Source organism: Plectropomus leopardus, chromosome 16, assembly GCF_026936395.1.
Source record: "Plectropomus leopardus strain MGB_pleo_1.0 chromosome 16, ASM2693639v1, whole genome shotgun sequence".
NCBI classification, from domain to species: Eukaryota; Metazoa; Chordata; class Actinopteri; order Perciformes; family Serranidae; genus Plectropomus; species Plectropomus leopardus.
This window is the reverse complement of record NC_142191.1, coordinates 22,193,190-22,217,539: the sequence shown is the minus strand read 5'-3', so window position 1 is coordinate 22,217,539 and position 24,350 is coordinate 22,193,190. Positions and strand designations below refer to the sequence as shown.

Below are 24,350 nucleotides of genomic sequence, written 5' to 3'. Positions count from 1 at the left end.
CTCTTTATGAGTGAATCTCAACTCTCAATTTACCTAGCTGTCGCTCTAACTTCCTCCCTCTGCACTGAGTTAAACCCAAAGCTGTGTGGAGCTGTCAGCCGAGTCTTTCCATGTGTCATTGACAGAAGTGGAGAGTAACTAAGTACATTTACTTAGGTATTTTCATTTTATAATGCAATGATGCTGCCTCTACTGCACAACAGTTTGAGGGAATAGCCTAATCATACTTTTGGTTTGTGGTCCAAAAGTGGGTCATAGATCCATTATGAATGGACCACAAGTGACTCGTGAATGTGCCAAATTTAAATATAAATTATAAATTTAAATATAAATTGTAAATAAATAAAAAAGGCACAGGGGTTTTGTTTTGAAGTGCCATTTCTGTTTATTCTTGTATGTTCTCTGTGTTCTAAGCCAACATGTCGTTCACATTTTATGAAATATAACTGAATTTATGGTATTTTCTCTAATGTGTGGACTAATGACTAGGGAGAAATCTGGACCCAGTCGCTTGACCATTTGGTAACCACTGATCTAAACAAGAGTTTTAGGTTCAAGAAATTAACATTTTAAAGCGCCCTGACCCTTATGGGAACTGTACTGGACTAAACAAGCTAAGTGTATGTGTAGAGTTACTAAAACTAGCTCCACCTTGACATGATACAACAATAAAATGTTGCACTTTTATTCTGGCAACGGGGTTGGTCCGGGTGCCAGGAAAAAAAAATCATATTGTATATTTTTTTCCAACCATATACTTTAAATCATTTTGTAGCAGATTTGTTGAAACTCTATGTTTCCAAACAAGGCTGTTGTGAAGGTATGGTGAAGTTCAGGCACAAAATCACTTGGCTATGGTTAGAAAACGAGAATATTTTGGCTTACAAACGTCACATTTTGTGGCGCAAAAGCTGTTGGAAAGGCATGGACCGGTTGGTGAAAAATACCCAGGTTTGGAGGCTTCAAAGGCTGGGATGTTGTTGGTTTCGTATAGTGGTCTGCAGATTGGCAAGCATCTCACCTAGGTGACACTTCATCCAACATCCCGTCCTCTTTACAATGACAAGCTCAGCTGATATCTCACTTTAGAAACGGTGATTTGATACGTAAGAAGCGTGCAAATGTAACATATTCATGATTTGCAGAAACATCCAATGCTAACATTTTCCTGTGATGATTGGGCCGGCAGAACAATCCTTAACAAAGACAAAACAAGCCAATGTCTCTAACCGTGGAGGTCCAGGACACACATGTTAACAAATTCATATTGTCAGTAAGATGCAAAGATACACTACACTACGCTACACTACACTCCTCTTCCTCTTGGCTTGCTGTCGTGCTGCATCTTGAACTGTTTGTAATGATTGAATGAAACTCTAAAAAGGAAAGCCTGCGGTCATTTGACGGATGAAGAAAGTGAAAATCCACTTTCCGTTAGGGTTCAGACAGATTTAATCATCAGATTTCCCTCAGCTCTTCAACACTGATGGACAGCTGATACTGTGCTCTAAAGGCTGCAGTTTTTAATCAAATGCAAACTTGCAGAGGGGGTTTTACTGGGTTTTCAGTACTAGCTGTTTCATTTTTTCATCGGGATAAATCACTATGTTAACTTATGCTGACTAGCTAACCTATTCCACAGGAATATGACTTTTTGCTGTCCCATTTTTATGTCCTGTTTTTTAACAGCATCACGTTTCATATCACATCAGAGGACCTACTTCATTCATGGGTCTGATGTCGCTCGTAACTTCCCCGTTTCTTTCACGTGAACACACTCGTGGTTGGAAAGGAAAACCCCGACTGAGTGAGTTGATAACTATCTTCATAGTACCCGTTATCAAGACCACCGATTTTAGGATTAAGCGGATAACTAAAAGATACCCTGGGTATGTTGAACTGGCTTCGTACTACAGGACTCAGGGGTTGTGCTCTGACTTTACACCATATTGTGTGTATGATTATTTAGGATTTGCAGTGGTTTTAAGGCCTTTGACACATATGATCCGTGTTGCTGCTCCTGGAGGATGCCCTGGAAATGCATCTTTTTGCTGTTTTGGGTGCTCTGGCCCCCATTATTTTGTCCACAGTTTAAGTGCTAGAGATGCCTCTATACTTTCCCACCGTCATCTGTTGCCACTGACTAACAGAGACCAACTGAGTGTGTGATCAAATCCCACCAAACCCAGTGAAATTAGAAGATAACTCACCCACTCACAAACACACACACACACACACACACACCCACACACACATGTTTGCAGAGGTACGGCGAGCTTATTGGGATCTCCTAGCAGCCCTAATGGTTCCTGCCTAGCCTCAATCTAAATGTCAACCTGACCCCTCTATCCCCTCTGTAATGAGAAAGTCCAGACTGAGCACTTTTTAACGACTTTGTCAAACACCCACCGATCTGCCGCCGGGCCTTGTGGGAGTTTTAACACCCGCTGACACCTGACTGCAGCAGATTTAATTTTACTCCTCAGAGATGTCTATGTGTGACACAACCTTTAATCTGTTTGTTCTGTCTCTTCCTTAACTTTATTCATATGCCGGCCATATTTGTTCTACATCACATTTAGCGTGGGAAACGCTGCCCAAACCAGAAGAGCAAACGTGCTCAGCTCAGAGTAAATAGTCTGCTGTATGGCTGCAGCTGATTACGATTTAACATCAGTTGAAGTCTTGTGAAATTGAACGTGCTTTTCACCGAAAATTGATTTATGCCATCGCAGACTCTGTGCAAGAAACAGTAGCTCATCAACGGCTGCACCTGCTGGATGTAATCCTCAACCGTGTGTTAAAGATGGGATCACTTCTTGTGGTGATAAGTGGCCTCTGAGACCATTTCCTCCCCCAGGAAATGTTTTCATCAGATTAATGTCTGAGGTTTTGACAGGAGGACGTGTTGGAATCCTGCCACAACCATATCTGTCAAAGCCCTTTTCATTTCTCACCTCTCGTAATTCATCTGGGGTTAAACACGTGAGAGAGTTATAGGTCTGGACCTACTTTTTGCGTTTCTTTTTTTTTTTTTTCGAGTCAAATGTTAGCGGGGAATTCTTTCAAGGCTACACTTTTATAAATGAAGTCCCAGGAGACTGACACATTCTCATTGCTCTGTCTGAATTAGGACATGAGATATTTGTGTTCACATTCTTGCCAGATTCTTGCTCAGATTTTGGATCTAAGTGAGGGTATGATGGAGTAGGAGATCAACTGGGGATATGTGCTGTGTCCGTAGTGATTTGGACATTATACTGCAGTGTTTATGGAAGAAGATTTATCAGCAGCACGCTTAAGTCATAAGGATTTATGAAAATCACCAGTTTCCAACTTATAAATAGTAATCACGTCAACACTCAAGTCCGTATTATGACTGGAAATCTTTGATTTTTCTGAAAGCACTTAGCCTGATTGGTCTGTGTTCAGACTTCACTAAAGTTGTGAGAAAAACAAGAAAGTATTGGATTGTTGTATTCCTTTTCACACACCCACGTCACTTACACTATGAAAGTTACTCAGTGAAACATGAAGCCAAAACAGCTCTATTTCTGCGGCATGAAATTACCCCGATGATCAGTGCTGCCGCTGCATCATTGGGCCCAAAGACCAATCACACTAGACTTCAGTCAGCTGAGCCAGCTACTTCCGATTTAGTGCTCAGCTAACTTAAATAGGGTTGACATGATTTAATCTTGCAGCCCATCCAGACTTTCCACATGTTATTGGACTGAATGTATTAAATCCCGATAGGGAAAATAGCCATTTCAGAGGCGTTATGACACTCGAAAAAATGCATCTGCTGATTTAGAGAAATCTCTTTTCTAATGTCAGTCTAAAGAAAAAAAAACTTTTTTGGGCCCAATTGCATCATATGACAGACTCAGGACATGTATTTCCTTGGTGCCTGCCCCAATCGCACGCAAAAATAATTAAAGTCCATAGGACTCTTGTACACTTTCATTGGCTCGCTGTGTATCAATAACAATGTTAGGAGGTCTGGACAACAAAGTAACCTGTGATGACGATTATGTCCACAGAGGGCAAATCGTTCAAGTTGAGGAGAAAAACTACTCGTCTTTGTTTTGTATGGATCAAATCCCTCATGAGTGTCAATTTTCTGATGGTACCTGCTTGCAGGTTCATCGAATCTTTTATGTAGTCAAGTTCCGACATTTCCAATTCCTGCAATATATGGACTTATCACTTCCTGTCCCTCATCTGTATTTCGTGCTTAAAAAAATAGCCACATGATTGCGACAATCTATAGCAGAAGAATGTTTCTAAACTCTAACATCCACCCATAAGATATGAAACCATCAATATCCCCACCTGTGGTTCAGGAGATCTGTGGTATGCTCATTTTGATGGACAGGGTGAGGCACGTGGACATCCAATAAGAGCTTGTGTTCAATCACTGTTCATTTTTGTTGAAAGACCCAGTTAGCTGGCCTGGTAGCTCTCCAGGATCCCGCAAAGGGCTGGAGGATGTAACTGTGGAGAGGGACATGTGCACTGGTTTGCTTACTCTGCTGCAACTCAGATAAACAGTGGAAAATGGATATTTAAGAGGATTAATGCATCATTTTAGCCAAATATCTATCAGCTCCATAGTTGTTGAGTAACTATTTCCATTTCGGCTGACCTTCAAACACATTACCATGTTTTGGAGAAAATTGGCAGCGCAGTTACAGTGTGTCTAAATCGGAAATTGGCACTTTAATATTGCTTGACTGAGGTATTAGTAATGGATTTATCTCTTCTTATGCCAAAGCAACAGCCAAGCCCACACTTTCCACATGGCTAGTTGATATGAGAGGTAAATCACTTCTTTCCTACCCCATAACCGACCTTTCCATAATGTTTTATGCGTATTTATTCATAGCATTTTAAAAACATCTTGCTGAAAGTTAAACAGACAGATGGAGTGGGGCAAAAACACAACCCCTGTTCAACTCTGTTGGCAGAGGAACCAAATCATATAACTTTGGTCAAAAGACTGCCACAATCCTCTCAGTCATCACACCACAGGGATTTCCCTCAGTTTGCTTAAACTGCGTGTGCGCCTGTAAGTGTGTGTTCTTGTCTGAGTTGTAGCTTAAAAAATGCAACAGAGACAGTGGGAGCTCCCACAACTGGTTTACCTGATTCATAGCACCCAAGGGCATCAATAGAAGACAAACGCACACATTTGAACTTCTATATCTGTAAGGATTCCCACTGATAAAAATACATTCCATAACCCTATACAAGACTGTCCTCCTCCAAAATATGCAGCTTATTACAACCAACATTTACATTTAATGTCAGGCGGTGAACTCTAGCGGTCGCAGTAATTATATCGGGAGCAAAGGGGGAAGCCAGGTGATGTAGTATAAAGAGTGACAACGTTTGTGTACTGTGAAAGAGAAATGGAGGGGAGTGAAGGTGAATGGGTCAAACAAACACAGAACTTTCATCCAGGAGATTGCTGCTTGTGTCCAGTGTAAAACCGAAAGTAAACACTAAGTTAATTTAACTATGTAACGTAGTATGTGACGTATGTGTCATATGGCACAGGACATACAGTATGTACCTTACGTTGCATCAGTAACAAATGTATGTACTTTAAGTCAAGCCATGTCTTTTTGCTAAATGTAAACAAGGAGTTTTGTTTCCTAAACCTGACCACATAATTCTGGTGCAGCTGTGTTTGTTTTACAGTGTTAACCAGCTGTTTGAAACTGTAGCCATTAATGGCCTCATATGACCTATTCTGTGCGTCCTTTTGGTAGTAGGGTAGGAACAAATGACTTATATTTTCAGATCGGTTGAAGGACCTGTCGTAAACCACATTACATATCTACCCAAATCCATAAGGAGTTTGCATGCCTGGATTCTGAATTTTGACTGTCATAACTCTTCATACGTCATAGATTCTCCAAATCTCTGAAACTATTCAGGAGACTGAACACACTTGTGCTGTGGATCATCCTGACAGAGACTATTCCCCTTCAGGGTTGAAATGTTTTATTATAGGATCAAGGTGATGACTCAGAATAACTTTGTATTGATTTACAGTGACCCTTGCTTCTTGGGGACAAGTGAACACAAACCATGCAAAAAGGTTGTTTTTCACCGGTATGAAAGTTTGCTTGTTTTTCCACAGATAAACACAGTTTATAGTTTATAGTTTATAGTGAAAGTCAGAGAAATCTGTGACTGAGTCGGGTTGGTTGGGGAGAGATGGATGTGTGTTTTGTGTTTTTTCAGCGGTTTATACTGTTTTTGTCTTTTGTCCTCAGTTTGGAGGAGATGGAGAACAAGGCCATGTATCTGAGCACATATGAAGAGAGAGAGAGCGGCTCTATGTATGAAGAGGCCTACGAGGGACACAATTTGTCCAAATTAAACCTCTGTGATGAAGGTAAGAAGGAGCACAGTAGTTTATACTAAATTCTGCTCTATTTTGACAAGGACATCTATGAATACTTTCTGATCCCAGAAGCAGGAGAGAAAAATTTGAGAAGAAATTATGCACCAGAATCCTTTAAAGCAGGTAAAAAGAAACAGGTAAAGGTTCTGAAAACAACATTTAGAGCATCCAAACCACTGTTTGCTATGCAAAGATTTAGTGAGCGGGGTATGATGTTATGCTAACTGGCGGTGTGTTGTAATCAGAGCTTCTCTGTTGTTTGTTGTAGTAAGACTTTTTTGCCGATATTTGCATGTTAGTTTAAGTGTGTATCCGACTCACTAGCACATTGCTGCTGCTTTGCACTGCCCTCATACAGACCTAACTGCTGATATCGAGACAGGGCCAGCAAAGAAACAAAGTGCTCACTCTACGGTTTCCCCCAGATTAACACTGTTAGCTTTGTCAGTACTGTTGCCGTTGTTCAGTGCTGTGTATGGAGTTAGCACTGTTAGCAGCTAGCCATTGTATCAGCCATATTCGTGGAGAACCATGTCAGGACAGCTGCTCTGAATTTTGCAAACAGCCCCTTTAAACTACAGATTTGTTTTATAAAACTTGAAATGACATTCCGATATTTTTTTTCTGACTCTTTAAAGGAGCTAAGTAGAGGACTTACTGACATCTAGCAGTGAGTATAGCAGATAGCAACCAGCTGAAACATCCTCTATTTGCCAAATGTGAACTCCAAGAGACAGCAAATGAAGCTGTTTTACATTAAAAATCAGTGTTTTCTGGGTGGTAATCTGCTTGTTGTGGAGTGGTTCTTAAATACAGCGGTTGCTGCAAAAATGTGAATGGCCCTGTCTAAAGTGTTAGGTTTTTGCTTTCTGGGCTACTGTAGAAACATGGCGATGCAACACCGCCGACTTGTTCTAAGGTAACGAAAATGCAATGATTCTTACTTTCAGGTGATTATACTCTAAAAAAAACAAATTTATCATATTATTTTACATTTGTGCCAATATATATCTACTGTAATCCCTCACACTGGGCCTTTACACTACCAGATTATACATCTATCAGATAGTGAACTTAATGAATGTGCAATTTGTGTGTGTCGGCACTGAAGTCTAACATGAATGCAGATTTTCTTCATAAACCCTGATTAATTTTCAGAAAGGGACTTTCTACATAGATTCACACACACACAAACACACACTAATAACCAACACAGACTCAGAAGAAGAAGCAATGCTGTCACCAATTGGCATCAGCTCTGCTCTTGCTATGGTCATCTGTGAAAGCCAGGAATGTCCAGAAGCAACATCTGCATCTGTGTGTGTGTGTGTGTGTGTGTGTGTGTGTGTGTGTGTGTGTGTGTGTGTGTGTGTGTGTGTGTGTGTGTGTGTGTGTGTGTGTGTGTGTGTGTGTGTGTCTCTGTACAGGTGCAGCTGCAACAAATCCGCAGTTGACCCTGTGGTGTTCTCAGGTTTCGACCCAGGGCTCTGTGAGTTTGGTGGGAAAGTCTTAGGGAACATTAACTGGAGAATTTGTTGACATTTTAATGGAAAGCGGACAATGGCCGCACACATCAGAAAGACTGTCCTCATCCAACTTCTCTAATCCTAGAACATTTTCACACTTCGTTCAATTAGAGAAGATATTCCCAACCATGGGGCGGTTTGTGTCATTAGGGTGAAGCACAAAAGAACAAAACAAAGCAGTTAGGAGGTTTCAATCAAACTACAGGGCGAATGTGCGTTATGAGGTAAACACGCTCTGAATTCTGGGTTTAAAATGAAGTAAAAACAAAAAAGAAACAGGGTATGTCCATGCACAAAAGTCATGGTTTATGGGGTAGATGTGGTCTAGTCTACTCTAGTCTGAGGCGTTATCAGGCCTCTCCAGCATCGTCTCTTCATTACAGTTGATTTGACATGATATGTTTACGTTGAAATATACACACATAGATCAGAGCATTCAGAGCATTTTGTGTTTTGTTTGGGAAACATGCTGTCACCATCACTTGCCAATTCCAGAGACAGTGCCTGACTTTATAGAATCTGTGTCACTTGCCAAGCACCATGTGTGTTTGATTTGGAAAGTCAAAGGAACAAAGCCTCATCCTTGTAAATTCACTAATTTTACCAAAAACAGTCAAGTGCAAAGTCAGTGCCAGTAACTGACTCACACTAGCCCTGTTGGAAATAAACAGTTTATAAACGGATATGTGTGAAAATGGGTCAAAATGTATTGTTGCACATCCAAGTTTACAAATAAACCAAGCCTGCAAGTTTGGTAATCCCTGTATAATGTTTATTAAATTCACTGTCTTTCTCTTAATAGTACATTGTGTTGACAACATCATCACCAGACAGACATGAGTCAGAGGGAACATACAGCGGTGCAATAATGAAATTTACTTGTTTAAAATTACTTGATCAATGAATACACTTCTCTATCTCTTTAATGTCAGTTAAATAAGCTCTAAAGTATCACTGAGTATCAAACAAAAATGTTTTTTGTATAAATTTTCACTGTGCTGTTAGGTTTTATACAACAGCATCAATACATAACTGTAACTCAAAATAACACAATTCTCAGGAAGTGTTGAGGAAACAGAAGTTTTTAGCGAACGAACAATATTACTTAATGATTAATTGGTATATATTCAGTAATTGATACATATTTATATGTACAAATATGGAGCTTTTCTATTTAAAGCTTTTTATATCATCGTAAACAGAATATTTTCCAGTTTAAGACAGTTGCTTGATAAAACAAGCTATTTGAAAACATCACATAAGTGTTATACAAATTGTGTTTGCCTGTATAATATAGATATTTTCTTGCTATTTATATAGGGTAAATGTCAGTCATTTAACATAAAGTAATAGCTAATAATGCCAGAGAAAATAATTGTAAAAGGGTTTGTAAGAATTTTGGCGCTTATTCACTTTCTTTCCAACTTGTTCGGTACAAGAGGTGAGGTGTCGCTACCACTGTCACCTCTTTGCATCAAAGCTAAAGTTAGTAACTTTTATTTTAAAGTTTTGTAATATTTGCTTAGAATGTCACTATATCCACACAATAGTAGATGAGACAAATAATTTATCAATAAATAAATAAATAAAATAAAAAACAATGTTTTCAGAAATTTATTTTAGTGCACTGTTTAGCTGTAGGTGATGATGTGACAGACTTTGTGACCCTGCCACCATGTTGAAAACAGTTTTAGATGAGCACTGCCCACTAGCTGGAGCAAACTTAAATATGTCTGGGTTTTTTTTGTTGTTTTTTTATATGGATTGTAATTTATATTTGACTCCTCAGCTCTGATTGGTTGTTCTGGTTCAGGTGTAGTGGATTCTTGCAAATGCCATTAGCAGCTCTACAAAGAGGAAAAGGAGCATGATTTTTCACAAACTTATCTCATCAGCTACTGTGTGGATATTGTCACAGTTTCAGCAAATATGACAAAAGGTTATTTTTTAGAAGTTACTAACTGTAGCTTTAAGTATAAGGCTGGAGCAAGGAGTTGCTTAGCTTAGCTCAGCATAAAGACTGAAAGCAGGGGAAAGAGCTTGCCTGGCTGTCCACAGCTCTAACATGCACCGAGCAGCATCTCTACAGTGTTTGTTGTTTTGCCACTGCGAACAAGAACATGCATGACCACTGTGGTTTTAAGTGGAGTTTTAAGTCACTGTACTTAAAGTGTTTACACTAAGCTAATTGCTTTCTTGCTGTTGCTCCTTAAAGGCACAGACAAGAAAATTGTATCAAATCCTATCATCTAATTATTGGAACAACATCAAACAACATATTAAAGTCATAAAGTTCTTCATGCGTGTCTTACACTGAGGCTGGAGAAAAGACATGCCATAAGACAGAATACTGAGTGCTAATTTCCCCCCTTAAGCTCTAGACCGCTGGTTTTATTTTCCTGTCTGTTTTTTATGGAGCTGTTTGCATGATGTGTAGGCTAGTTTTGTCTCAGTTCAGCATGAAGTTTAACTTAAGGTAAGACTTCAGGAAGACTGGCCTGGAGTGCAGTTTCTGTTCCTATACATTCCAGCTGTGTGACACATCTGAGCCAGCTGTGTTTGTCTTACACTGGAGGAGTTAGTGTGTTCTTCATCATAGAGGCGTGTGTGTGTGTGTGTGTGTGTGTGTGTGTGTGTGTGTGTGTGTGTGTGCATCAGCAACAATCCACCAGCGTCCACTGACAGATTGTCACAGTCTAAATGAAACCATGCTGCTGGGAGGCCACGCTGAACAATCAGTGTTTATATTTAAAAAGTCAGACTCAAGCCAAAGTCGTGGCTGTTCACAGGAAGATAGAATCTCATTATAACCTCATAATATCCCAACGGGTGAAATGTTTATCGCAATGCTCTTGTCACATGTCCACAGTGATTTCCCAAGGACACCTGTGTCTTCATATATCACATCTTCCCCCTGGCGTGTTGTCTTAGTTTGAGATATTTAAATTTAATCCAGTTTTTCTTCTTTCCATCCAGTTCATATCAACCCAACAGCAGGCCTAATGTTGCTTTCACGTCCTCGTCGGGAAATTGTTTATCCAACTTGTGTGTTCATAAGCTTTAAGTCATAACGTGGCAAAAATATACGCGCTAAATAGAAGATATCACAAGATACGCAAAGCTTGTATAACACGTCGATAACATTTTGGAGCTTTATTACAAAGTGAATTTTTCCCAGACTTGTGCACCTACAGGCTACGTCCCCCTAAGACAGCCAAAATATTTTATTGCATATTTGTCCAAATATTGGACAATGACTAACAGTTACCATATTACAAATAGATGTGAGCAAAAAATGCGTAAGCAGTTTAGGCCACTTTCGTACGCCATGTTTCTTCATGTAGGCTATAACATCAAGTGGCAACTCTTGTTGGCCTACCAAAATTTTCGCAGACATCCCAACTTGAGAATTCATTTTTATTCTGAGCTCATTTTTCTGATTATTCCACCACCACATTAGGCAGGGTTACTATTGATTGTCATCTCGTTATTATTGATTGATTGTTATCTAGTTTAGGAACTGTAACTAGGCACGGCATGTCAGGTCATCTCAACATTTCGGAGAGGTTATCTGTAGCAAACACTTGCTAACCAAAGACTTCTGAAGGTAATGTCTTTTTATTTGCTTATTCAAAACCAAAAACACAAGGCCCAAGTGTGTTTGTCTCCTTTTCCATGTGTTCACATAGATGTATCAGAGTTAGCATATGATTTATGTAGCCATCATAAACTAAAGGCCTCTTTCCAGTACAGATCATTAAAAACACATTAAAACATTAAAAAGTCAACCCGAGACTGAATGTTGAACCAATATGTGATATCAATTGCAAAAAACTAGCTAGCAACCACTGATAAAGTCTGCCAACCGCAGCCTCCATGTCTGGCTAAAAATGAGACGCCTGCTTTTGTTTCTGAAATCAAGGGCTTCTTGTTCCAAATATTGTAGCAAAACACGTAATTATAACATTAACAAACAATGCTTATGTGCTTATGTCTAAAAACATTTTAAAAGAAAATATGTCTGTTCCAGTGATTGATAAAGGACGCGACTCTCAAACCAACCGTTGAAAATCTCTTCATCCCTTTGACCTGAAGAGAATGTTCCCTCAACGTCAACAGCCTAATCCCTGCCTCCTGTCAAGTTATTACACACACACGCACACACACACATACACACACGCACACACACACAAGGAAAAACACTTCAATCATGCATTAACACTGCTGCGTCAGTTTTATCAAGACTAATTCTCCAACATCTGTTTGACCCTGAGAGGACTGTTAAGTGATGACATGAATTATAGTAATAGCTCCTCTGAGAGTTTGTGCAAAAGCATAACAGAGATCACAAAAATTACACAGCTATGTCATTGGCCACAAGACATTAATGTTAACGTTGCCAAATGCATATATGTTTTCCCATCTCATTTATATTTGTCATTATGCAATTGTGATCTGTTTTTGAACCAGTAGACGGAGAAATGTGTTTGATATTACTGCTTGCTTACTTGTCATCACTTTCTGTTCAGTATGCTATGACATGCACAATTGTGTGTCCTGCAGTCATTAAGTGTTTGATGTATGATCTCACTTTGTGGTCACACAGTAGGCACTTTCTAATCAAAGCCTTTTTCATTTTTTATGTCTTTTTTTTTAAGTTTCAACCATAATTCCTTGACTCTCCTTACATCAAGACTGAACAAATAACTGGAAAACAAGGCCTTTATTGTTTTCAGTTTATAAACTATATTGCTGTTTTATTTACAAGCAAACCTGCTATATTCTAACTGTAAAATATTTGAACCACTATCTGGACTTTTATCCCATATTCATCCCTTATTTTTTGTGTCGTCTTGCTCAGGTTCTGGGAAGCGTCGCAGGAAGCAGGATCAGTGCTGTGCCCACCTGAACTCCCTCTCAGCCATCAAGTATGCCATCGTGTCTCTCTACATCCTGGTTCTTCTCACCATCTTTGGACTCTGCCTTGCAGGTAGGATGGGACTTGGTCTTCCATTGGCTGTATGTCTCTGACAATCATAAGTTACTCTTTTAATCCGCAGTGGGAATTTTGTTGATCAGGGAGCTTTGAAACTGTAATTTTTCCACATTAGGATAATAAACGTTTTAACCTTGAACAGTTTTAATAAGTTACCCACACAAAGTGAAAATGTTGCTCATATTTTTTTAGTTTGCATGTGTTTATTTTGTTTATAGCTGATACTTTTTGCAGTTGGTTTTTAAAGCAGCTTCTGCAGCTGCAGATTATCAAAAGTTCATGCTACGCTCCTCCATCACTAGTCTGTCCAGCCTCAGCCAGAGAGAAAAAAAAGAAATAAAGAAAGGTGGAAGGAAAGAAGAGAGTACTAGTTCACTGTACTGCACACATTGAGAAAGAGAGCATACTGTCTGTCTTTTGTTCTCAGAGCTCAGTTATGCAGATGCCATGAGCCATTCCTCAAGGTTGAATTGTAATGAGGGACACACATATAGTACACACATGACCCACAAAACCCACTTATTTGGACTAAGGTAACACTCTGGGACATGGTCTGAAACCTTACCTCCCTTTTAAACTGTCTCTTCGAGTTTAGCATTGAGAATACACACATGCACAAAGAATAAACAATCATTTGAAGCCTAGCCTAAACTTAAGTTACGTAAAAGTCCTCCTGTTGATTTTATCGACTTTATTCACCTGACAATTTTACTGCTGTGTCTGTTAAAAAGTTTGTTTCAATGCCAGATGTAGCACAGTTCTCTGTATCTGTTAAACGCAGCTCCACAGTGTCCTTGGAGATTTTTCTAATTTGAATCGTGAAATCAGTTTTCCAAGTGCAGTGCACGGCTGACCTCTGTGCTTCCTGCTGCTAACGCAGAGCTCTGTGCATGTGTGACAGGTTTTAACTTGATTCCCACATGTGACATTGAGTATGTCACAGTATTTTGGAAACGTGACAAGCTTGACTTAATAGACAGCAACATAAAAGACAGAGGAGGGATAAAGCGTGACGGTGGCTGGTTCCTTTTTGCCGCATGGTTCCCATACCCTCCTTATGCATGGCTCCGGGTGTGCCTGGTTTTGATCTGCAGAGAATTTCATTATACAGACTGTTTTACTAAAGGGCTTCTCAGGATGAAAAAAAGCAACACCACCTTTGCCTGATTTATGAGCTTGCATCACAACTGATTTTTTATGAGATTAAGTCCACAAAATGGTTCAGTCATACAGGTTTGTGCAGTCTATGAGGGTTCAACTTTTGGCTTCTCTTGACAGAAGATCAAGTCAAAACTAGTTGAGTGCCCGAAGAGTACAGAAATGGGATTTAGTACTTAATGATGCTCTGTTTGGTGCTTGAACTTTGCATTTTTAGCATGCTACTTTATTGGTCTGTTTTTGGTTGTGAAATGTTATAGCAAATCCTTAACTCTCCTCCAGTGGTACCTCAGTCATCATGTGTTACATCATGGCCCTCTGGTGTTTCCACTTATGGCCGTCTCACTTTCAGCTCATCACAAATGACACTTGGTCAGTGGCCCTCAGGGTCTGATACTGACAACCCAAGGCACCCTTTAGCGTTTGTATGAGACGCATCGATGTTCTGTCAACTTGGTTTAACAATACTTCATGTTCTGTGACATTGGACGATAGAAGCAAAGATTTTATGGCCAATCATCTTTTCTTTTATTTCATTGAACCTGTAATTATGTGACGACAGCACTGCAATAGACTGTCAGCCAAAGTCATTATTTTGATCTAATAGTTTGTTCATCTGATTAGACAATGGACCTGGGAAGCTTGAAACTTGAATTTTCTTAAAATCTCTAAGCTTGTTCATTCTTGAGCTTGGAGCAGAGGCTGACAACAAAAACACCTCGTTTACATGATTGTTTTGGAGCTTCCAACCATATCTCACCATCCTCATTAAGATTGTTTTGTCATTTATTTCTAAGTTAGTCAGAGTATAGCGTTGGATTTAAAATGCGGGACTTAAGGCAGTAAGTTCCATATTTTAAGTTTCAAACACTAGTGACTTGCTCAGGGACCCATCAGTGGTACATTATGTAATAAAGGAAGGAGAGTAGTCACTCCCACCAAAACATTTCCTTAGCTGTAAAAAAAAAAAAAAAAGAAACCTCCCTGTCCCAAACCAGCATTACCGATTTCCAAAGCTAGATTTTGAGGCACAAACAACGTGTCTTTCAAACGCCACATGTCTGAGCGATTGGCACAAAGTAAGTGAAACTGTAATGTGGAAATTTGGACTTGTGAGTCGTGGAAATTAGCATTAGCTGGTGTTATTTCATATCAATCGGTGTGTGACACAGTGCCGTAAAAAATTCCAGCGTCTTCAGAGCTTACACCGCTGCAGTTCCTCCTCCTGGTTCATTTGGAAAAACCCTGGCGTGATGCCACAGTAGCCTCATGGCCAATTCACTCGGGTGCAGTGTGTGTGTGTGTGTGTGTGTGTGTGTGTGTGTGTGTGTGTGTGTGTGTGTGTGTGTGTGTGTGTGTGTGTGTGTGTGTGTGTGAATAAGAAAACTTCGGAGGTGTGTCAGACTTTATGGCTATTACCTTCTATGAGCCCTGCTGTGGCCTCCTTGTAAATGTCAGCTCTGTTATTAGAGGAGAGGACGACAAAGAGAGGCTGAGAGAGACGGAGAGAGATGTAGACGAGCTGGAAGAGCAGAACAATTAAGGAATATAGAGTTAGAAAGAGAAGTGTCAGACTCAGAGACAGGTTTAAGAGCTGTCTGGCTTCAGACCAGCAGGATCTTGGAGGAATCAACTGTGCTCACTAATCCTAATTTCATTTCAAGACCTCCTCTCCCCGAGCCTCCCACTGACGCCGTAACCACACGGCTGATGCCAGTATTCCCAGGCACAGAGATGCAGTTAAGAGTTTGGAACTGCTTCAGTGTCGTCACAGAGGTATTTTGTTATTTAAGGCTTTTAGATGAAGTTGTTTTAGAAAAGCAATCAAACCAGGCTTTTCAAGCGGTCTCTCTTAAATTAAACGCCGGCCATCCAAAAGCTAAGTGGCTCCAGCATAACTGCACGGGAGGCCCCTCAGCCACACACACATTCATGTGACGCAAGTGCACGAACAGACACACTCACAGCCGCTGCCAGTTTTCCAATGTGAACACAGATTCAACTCTGTGTTATCCACATTTGCTTGTTGTTTGAGTTCTCACTTGACTTTTTTTTTTCAAGCTCTTCGGTTGCCTCCTTTGGCCTTCTCCCAACTTCATGGCTCGCCCAGCGTCTCCCGTGCATTCAAACACATCCATATTTCATGGCTTACAGAATCACAGAGCCTCATCTCTGGCTGAAAACATCTGCATTCATGACATGATAAGTTTTATATAGGATTTTCTGTGTCAGTGAATCTGATCCTAAATCATATTTTGGAAAAGTGAAGGCTGGAGAGCAATAAACAGGAACAGATATCGACAAAAGGCGGGGGGTGAAAAAAACCAGATGCTCCATTCATCATGAGGTTAAGAGCTTCTTTATCAGTCCATTATTTCTACAAGCTTATCTCCATGCAGATAGCACAAAGCTCTCAGTTCTGATGAAGAGACTCAGTTGCAGCGGAGAGATTGCTCCATAATTGAAAGGTCACATGTTCAATTCCCATGATAGCCAGTGTTTAATCCTTGAGCCAGAACCCAGACTTTTATCATCTCAGAGGCGCCTGGTGGAGAAGCTTTTGTCTCTGTAGCCACTTGTTTTGGCTGACGCAGTTCAAGAGGAAGGGTCATTGCTTAAGAGGCATGTTTGGTCTTTTTAGCATCAAAGCTGCACCAGAAAACTGCTCACGTAGGCCAGCCCACATGTTGGCATGATGTCATTCTTAAAGACTTGCTTCCCAGAAACCCTGTGGGCTGACCTGCTTACTGTAAGTACCTGAGTGAGAACAGTTTATCTCCTGACTTCCTGTTTAAAGACTCAGAGCTGTCTCTTGACCTCTCATGATAATGAGACTTATGCTGAGCATGTAGTTTACAGGCTTAGGCCTGATTGAGAAGTTATTTAGTACTCTTATCGATATATTGGCACGCAGCGGGTTTCCATGCATGTTTCTTCTTCAAGTCCTGTTAGCTCTTTAAAGTTATTGAATGGTGAGGCTGTTGATTGCAACAATTGGTTTTTCCTAAATTGAGTTTGAGGTACTTTTACATTACGGTTGTCAGAGGACTTTTGCACGAGTTGTTCCTTTAGCCCCCTTCCCACTGTACCAAACACACACTAACCCCAGCGACATCTGGCTTGCTAATTTTAGTCCCTTTGACAGCACAATGTAAGCGCTCAGACTTTGTATCGAATATAGAGGTAACCACTGTAATATTTTCACTGGCATTCAAACTGCTTTCTACTGTTTACGAACATGTGACACACCAGAAAAATACACACACAAAGGCATACTTGTCAGCTGCAGAGTGATGTACACAGCTCTGGGCAACTGGCAATGGGAAAAGAGTCTAATGCCTATTTTTACGCACTATTTTTTGTGGATGTTGTGTGACGTCTTGGGAAGTGCCAACATGCTTTTAAGAGGTTTAATTCACAGGGAATGGCAGTGTTTGAGTCCATGTGTGCGCAGGGGGTCATTGTTTTTCTTAGTGTGTGGGAGTGATGATAGAGCAGTTATACTAAACTTACGCCCTATTGGCCAAATCTGGCCTCTGTTAGAGTTCTGGGTGGCCCACCAACCACTTTCTAATTCACAATAAAAATTGATTGATTCACACCGCAAATTTTCATTTTTACTTAAATGTAAATAATGTGCTAAAGTGCATTAAAAAAGCATGAAAATAGAGTTTGTTTATCAAAAGAAGTGTCAGAGAAGGGTCTCCTGGACCCCTGAGAGAAGTCCTGGCTAATTATTTGTATATTAATTATGATTTTTTTGTTTATAAATCACCCCTGGTCTCCTGTCATTTCACAAAAGTGGCCCCCAGGAAAAGCAAGTTGAGTATCCCTGGTGGAGAGCTTTAGCCTATTTTTTTTCTAATGGTCCCCATATGTACTTTAACACTGAAGGTCAGGTTAGGTTCAGAGTTAAATAAACAATAATTGGACATAAAAGTTTAGCCTCTGATGATATGTGCATATTTGTCTGGATGATGTGCTCTTTATACTTTTTAAGAAGTTTTACTCATACGTTTCTCTTTTTAACTATCTCAGAACAAGAAAATCTGTCACTAACCATTCCAGCATTTTAAAAAGTAATGCTTTGCTTTAGAGCTTTGAGGAATCTAAGAGTAGCTGAATTGTTGCATTCTTTACATTATTTTTGATTAAATTTTGGCCCCAATATGTCCTACATAACATGAAAGTCAGGTTAGGTTCAGAATAAAATAGATTTTAAAATATTAAAAAAAGGACCAGTTTTAAGGAAAAAAAACTATATGTTACATGTTTTGGCCTGCTCACTACAGAAATTTTAATCACTTTCAACTATTTTCTGTGGCGAGGTGCAAAGGGTACAATATTGTATGACATACTTTAAAACTAAACTTTGTTTTAACTTTAAGAAGTTAGTGTCAGGGCTGCCTTACATTTTTAAATCGACCGAATTTGATAAGAAGTTGAATCTTTGCAAAATTACCTGAACTTGTCTTTTCAAATTCAGTCAACTTAAAATATTAAGGAAACCCAGACACTAACTTTTTTAACGATAAAAAAAAATGTGTCCTTTCAGGGTGCAGTAACTGTCCATTTTCACACCTCTATTGTTAGTGCTCAACAGTCCAATCAAGACTCAGAAACAACTTTTTTCTGAAACCAGAAAGTTGAGACAGTATTGTGACATTCTATTTGCACAAGTTGTAGGAATTAAATTGAGAAGCTGATTTTGTTGTCCCTTGAAGTGTTTGATATTTAATGCTCAAATGAGCTTTATTCTACAGAATCTGGCTGCACTGCAGGAAACCACAGCTCTTCGTGGGTGCAGTTGATTGGTCCAAATCAAATGTGATACGGTAAAGAGTTGAACCTTTCTCAACTTTTCTAAAAAGAAACCAGATGCAGAGTTTTGTCTAAAGACGCCAAAAGAATCAGAAGCAGAATGGAGTGTAAACTCTTTTCTTAGAAAGTTCCTATGCTCCTTCAGATGTTTTTCTCTGGATCCCGCCAAAATATTACAATAGCTTATTTTGCATTTAGGACATGGTAACACGTTAATGGGTTGACTGCATAAACATGAGAGTAGGTGAACGAGATGTTGAACTAAACTATGTTATATATTTAACAGTACAGAAAAACCTTTAATTGCTGCAGTAAGTGTTTTTGCATGTGGCTGTGTGCGTTAAATCCAGTAACAATTAGAAGCCTGTTTTGTTATATTGATGAAAGAGATACTTTTTTTCAACCAGCTTTGTATCACAATAATGTGGGTAGTATATCAAAATGAACTGAGGGAAATTTCCCTCCATCTTGCCAGTGTCTAGATCTCCCTATTTGTGCCTGTGCACTGCATAGAGAGCCTAGTTTTATGAAAAGATCATCTTTCTAGCAGTGACAGCGCTAGAATATATAAAGTATTCAAGATCAGGAGTATTAAAACAACCATGCTGGAAACAAACCACTCCCAGCCATAGATGTCTTTAAGAAGCCTCTGCTCTAAGTGGAGTGCTTTGGTTGCATTTTGGCCAGACATCGCTACAAATACCTTGAGCTACATCTGGATCCAGTTCTCAGAATAACAGGTTGTATAAAACACCCAACAAACATCTAATAGCCAGAGATTGGCCCATATATGGCAGTGCAGACAGAGCTTGGACTGATAACTGTCTTGGTGTTCATGACAGGGTATAAGCAGGATTTACACATTTTATGTCTGTGTTCGTGAGCTGGATGTAGATGTAGTGGTCTAATACATCAGGGTTCATCTGAGGTACTCCAAATACTTGAATTTGGCAATCAAAAATTTAAGTCCTTGAATAACATGAAAAACAGACTGTTTTTGGACTTGGTCCTTAAAAAAGTACTTGAATATAACTGAGAGGAGAACAGAGCAATGATTCTTTCAAAATATTTGGAAAATGTTTTACATAGGAAGTCAATAATGGTAATGCTTACAATGATTTGAGTGCTGTGAGCTCAGAAATAGTCACCGGCATGAGGTTTTGCTAGCTTAACAAAACCCTGATCCAGGGCTGCGTCAGCCGTAAATGTAAGTTTTATTCCCAACTGCACCATGCTCTGCGATCTGTATGTTTTTCTTTTGTTCTTTGCCTTTCACATGTCTTAATAATAACAACCAGTTAATTAATGATTCAATTTGAAACCCTGAAAGCATGTTTGCTCCATTTACAAATTTGTGGAGTTCTCAAATGGTTACAGGTGGTTGTTGAGAAAACAATTTCATCCTTGAAAATAAAAATAAGTGCTTGAGTACGTGAAAGTCCTTGAATTTGACTTACCCCTGTCTGTGCAAACTAGAGCCTGACCAATAATGGGTTTTTGGGGCCGATATTGGGTAAAAAAAAGTTCAATACAGCTATATCAGCTGATATTATTTTATATATTACAAAGATGGTTAGAAAATACTTATGGAAGCGGAACAATTAACAGTTTAACAATGAGCTTTATTTTCAGAAATGGCATCAGTGCATTGAAACACTGAACTTTTTAGGAACTTGATCATTTTAAATTCTGCATAATGTTTTCTTAAAAAGAAGTTTCATATTTTGCATATCAGGCGACACGTAAGCCGATATTACGGGCCAGTTTCAGCCGATGAAATGACCCATATATAGGTTGCGCTCTACAAACACTGTTACAAACGTTTATCTTAGGCACAGTCCACAGAATATGCTACAATTGGTCCTGTGAGTCAAATTAGTTAAGGGATTTACATCCACCTTCCATTTATACAGTGCATTTACACGAAGTGTAGGTTATAGAGACACCTGTGCTATTTTTCAGGTACAACTGAGGACATGAGCAGGGCAGGAGAGGACAATTATTTTCCACCCACATGCTGCAGATCTTAAAGCTCTGCCTACATGTCTCTCTTTAACTTATACTGTAGGTGAAACTGAGTCATGTTTTCCAGCAAACATGCAGCTCAGGTTTGGCACAGTGATGCTTCGTTCTTAGGCCAGTTAACTTCTGGAAAACATGATGGTGGGTTTGTTATTATTCCTTAAAGCCATGAAATCTCTGAGCTTGAGTTTGTGTCTTTCACTGATAGGCAACAGGCATGTTATTGCCAAGCAGAAATAGGCAATAGGCCATGAAATAGCCCAGGGTTATTTTGGTCTCTGTAGCAACTGGGTGTGGTCAGGAGTTTGTTATCATAATTATTTTTGTGTTTTACATCAACTTTTCCTGCTACAGCAAATTTCTATTTAGGCTCCAATGGAGGCAGATTATTTGTACCTCGGTGTTCTGTCACTAGCAGTCGGTTTTTAGTTAATAATTCAGTTGCTATAGTAACCACTACTGGCAAAGTTCCAGTGACAGCTGAAGTCATGACATCACTTCCTGCCAAAGAACTCAGTGCAATCTCTTATTCAGCATTTCTTTCATTGGTCTCTCAGAAAAAAAGGACCAGTAATGACTTTTTGTGCTTCCGTCCTAAACTCTGGCTTTTTAGGTACAAGTAACAACTGTAAAGCCCAGTTCAGACCAAATATTTGGGATGAGACAATTTGAAACTTGCAACTACTTGCAATGGACTAGTTTGCACTGTTCTTACACCAGTATGATGAGACAGTGTATTGTCTCCATAGCAACAACTCTCTTCTGTTCTGATTTACAGGTTTTCAGGTTTGTTATGTAGCTGGATAAAAATTCTAGCTTCTTAAAATACAATGATGAAATATAGTGTCAGCAAACTTATCTTTTTTTTAAAATGTTGTTTGTGTAGCCCTTTTATACTTTTTTTTAATCAATCTGTGCCACTGAATTTGGATGTTTTTGTGGCTCTGTGAACACAGCGTAGCCGAAAGCTCACCATATGTTATCTATATCTATATCCCTCAGCAACTGATCCGTTGGTCCAGTCAGAGCTAATTAGATCAATAGATGAGAGGAGAAGCTGTGTGCAGAGTGTGTGAATGCGAACTTTTAGACCCAGCACAATAAACCGTTAAGTTTCACTTTCACCGCACCTGGTGTTCCACAGTGAAAATGACACGCTGGTAAAACAGTACGCGAGGGTGTGGTGCAATGAATAATGGCCAAGTATATATATATATTTCAGTGGCGCTAGATTATCTAGTTGTAGTGGTAAATGTTTTAATTTTAGCGTCCCGCCACAAATAAATAAATAAATATGTGGGAAGCCCTGAGGAGATTACTTACTACTTGTAATATTTTGACCTGTATGTCCACTAACAAAGTGGAGGCATTTGATGAGTTGGGATGAAAATATATTTAAGTGACTGACTCAGGCTTGGCAGGATTTAGGGATGTAGTCAGAGAATGCCACAGCAACATGGAACACAGCATGTGCCGACAGTGTGCTGCTGACTTGTCCAGCTGACTCGAGGATCCAAGTATGATTTGTTCCCTCTCTGTCTCTTATTTCTTTTTTATTTGTTTATTTGTTTCACCACAAGTTCTTTGTGCATATTTTTAGTCCAGCCTTGGAAAATATTTATAACTGAAGAGGATACTTTATCTCCCATAAAACACCTCAAACTACTGGGTCTGTTGGACACTGGCAAGGCTGAGGAAATGGACATACTTGACCATTAGAAAAACAAATGACAGGCTAATTTTACCAGAACCACAGCCTTTACATTACTTTTTCTTCTTTAAGGTTATTTAAGGAAAGCAAACACTCTTTCACAGCATGTTAAAAGATAAAAAAACTGTCTTCAATGTAGACCAGATGTGTCTGGCAAAGTTTGTCCATAGAAAAACTTTCAGAGGGTAAATCTGACACCACGAAGTGCCACTCCTAACAACTTTAAAGAGGAACTTTAAAGGTCTTAAACCAAACTCTTGTGAAAACAATCAACATGTCTTTTGCTGCTTTAGATGAGGTGTTTCTGATTTTGGTCTGTTTATGTTTGACTCAGGTGAAAAAAATCCTTCCCCAAACACACGTCGCCAGCAGGAGAGTAAATCCTCCATCACAATCTCAGGGCACGTGGCAGAAGAGACCCTTCCTTTGCCATATCCATACATGCAGAGACACAGAAACAGCCACAGAAAGGCTCACATACATGTTGAGAAGTGTAAATATGAATGTAAATGAAAACACATGCATTCAAAAGTGTAATTGTGAAGCCCATTTTACACTGAAATCCCACAATAGGGACGCAGTTAAGACCCTTCATTGTGCCGGCTTTGCTTTTTTTTTCTCCAAACAACAAAATCATATTGCCATCCCTTTGTGTGATTGTTGATAGTATGCCAGCGTTCCAGAAGCAAAAGACGCTTGATGGGCATGATGTATAACACAGCAGCATCTGGCTCTGTGTGGCATATAACATAAGTGCCGGGTAGCACTTCATATACAGTAACAATGATATAACATGGTAGTAACAATCATTTACTGTCCCTGTTATATGGTGGATGATCTCGTCCTCTGCTAGGAGAAAAAGGAGCTCCTGAACCTCATGGTCTCCCAAATTTGCAGACATTTTGGTTGTTGTCCTTATTTGTTGAGGTAGCTGCTAACCGCTATTACTACTTTGTAATTTCTCCTGTTAGTGGGAAGCACACATAACCTGAACAAACATCGCACCCATCCTGCTGGCTGTCCCTTTTGCACAGACGTCAATTTGGCACTTTAACTACCTCTGCTGCCAGCTGAAAGGCAAGAGAAGTTTATCGTCGCCATTCAGAGAAAGTACCTTTTATACAGAAAGGTGAGGCTGAATAACAGCACAACTATCCCACCTTTAACAGACAGTGTAAAAAAGGGCTTAAGACACAGGAGCACACATACAGACACAAGCATTAAACACATATGCATTTGTGCAGAAACACGTGCTTATTAACATAGTACACACACATTGATTATACACACAGTCAGATTGACAAAAGTATGTACACAAACAGCCTACATCTGCATACTGGCACACGTGTCCACAATACAAGAAACACACAAACACACATATATAGGGACATGTACAGCCACATGACAACATACACACGCATGCACATACACATTCACACATACTGTATAGACATTTATGTCACATATACACAGTCCCAGGGCCCCTAAATTGACTCTGAGAACATAAAGCCTTTTTAAATGACTCTCTGTACTGTGGTCATGGTCCCCTCTGAAGGAAAGAGTCTGGACAGGATCCAGTGTTCCCTGTAGGAGCCCTATCATAAAGAAAGCGCACACACACACACACATACACACACATGCATACACATAGAAACATACAGAGAAAATTCAATCCTTTATTCTTCAACAAAAGAGGTC

The 24,350-nt window shown here is 39.6% G+C and overlaps 1 protein-coding gene across 3 annotated transcripts in view; it reads left to right on the top strand.

The window, feature by feature from the left end:
- The window catches only part of scara5 (scavenger receptor class A, member 5 (putative)), a 101,129-nt gene that overhangs the window by 7,790 nt on the left and 68,989 nt on the right, over window positions 1-24,350 (top strand). For 2 of the 3 annotated variants that reach the window (XM_088089257.1, XM_042503559.2), the window contains exons 2-3: window positions 6,288-6,409; window positions 12,806-12,934. In XM_088089257.1, coding sequence (XP_087945383.1) covers window positions 6,288-6,409; window positions 12,806-12,934 — 251 coding nt within the window. Of the gene's footprint in view, window positions 1-1,707; window positions 1,808-6,287; window positions 6,410-12,805; window positions 12,935-24,350 lie in introns of those variants that run through there. The other variant, XM_042503560.2, reaches the window with a different exon arrangement.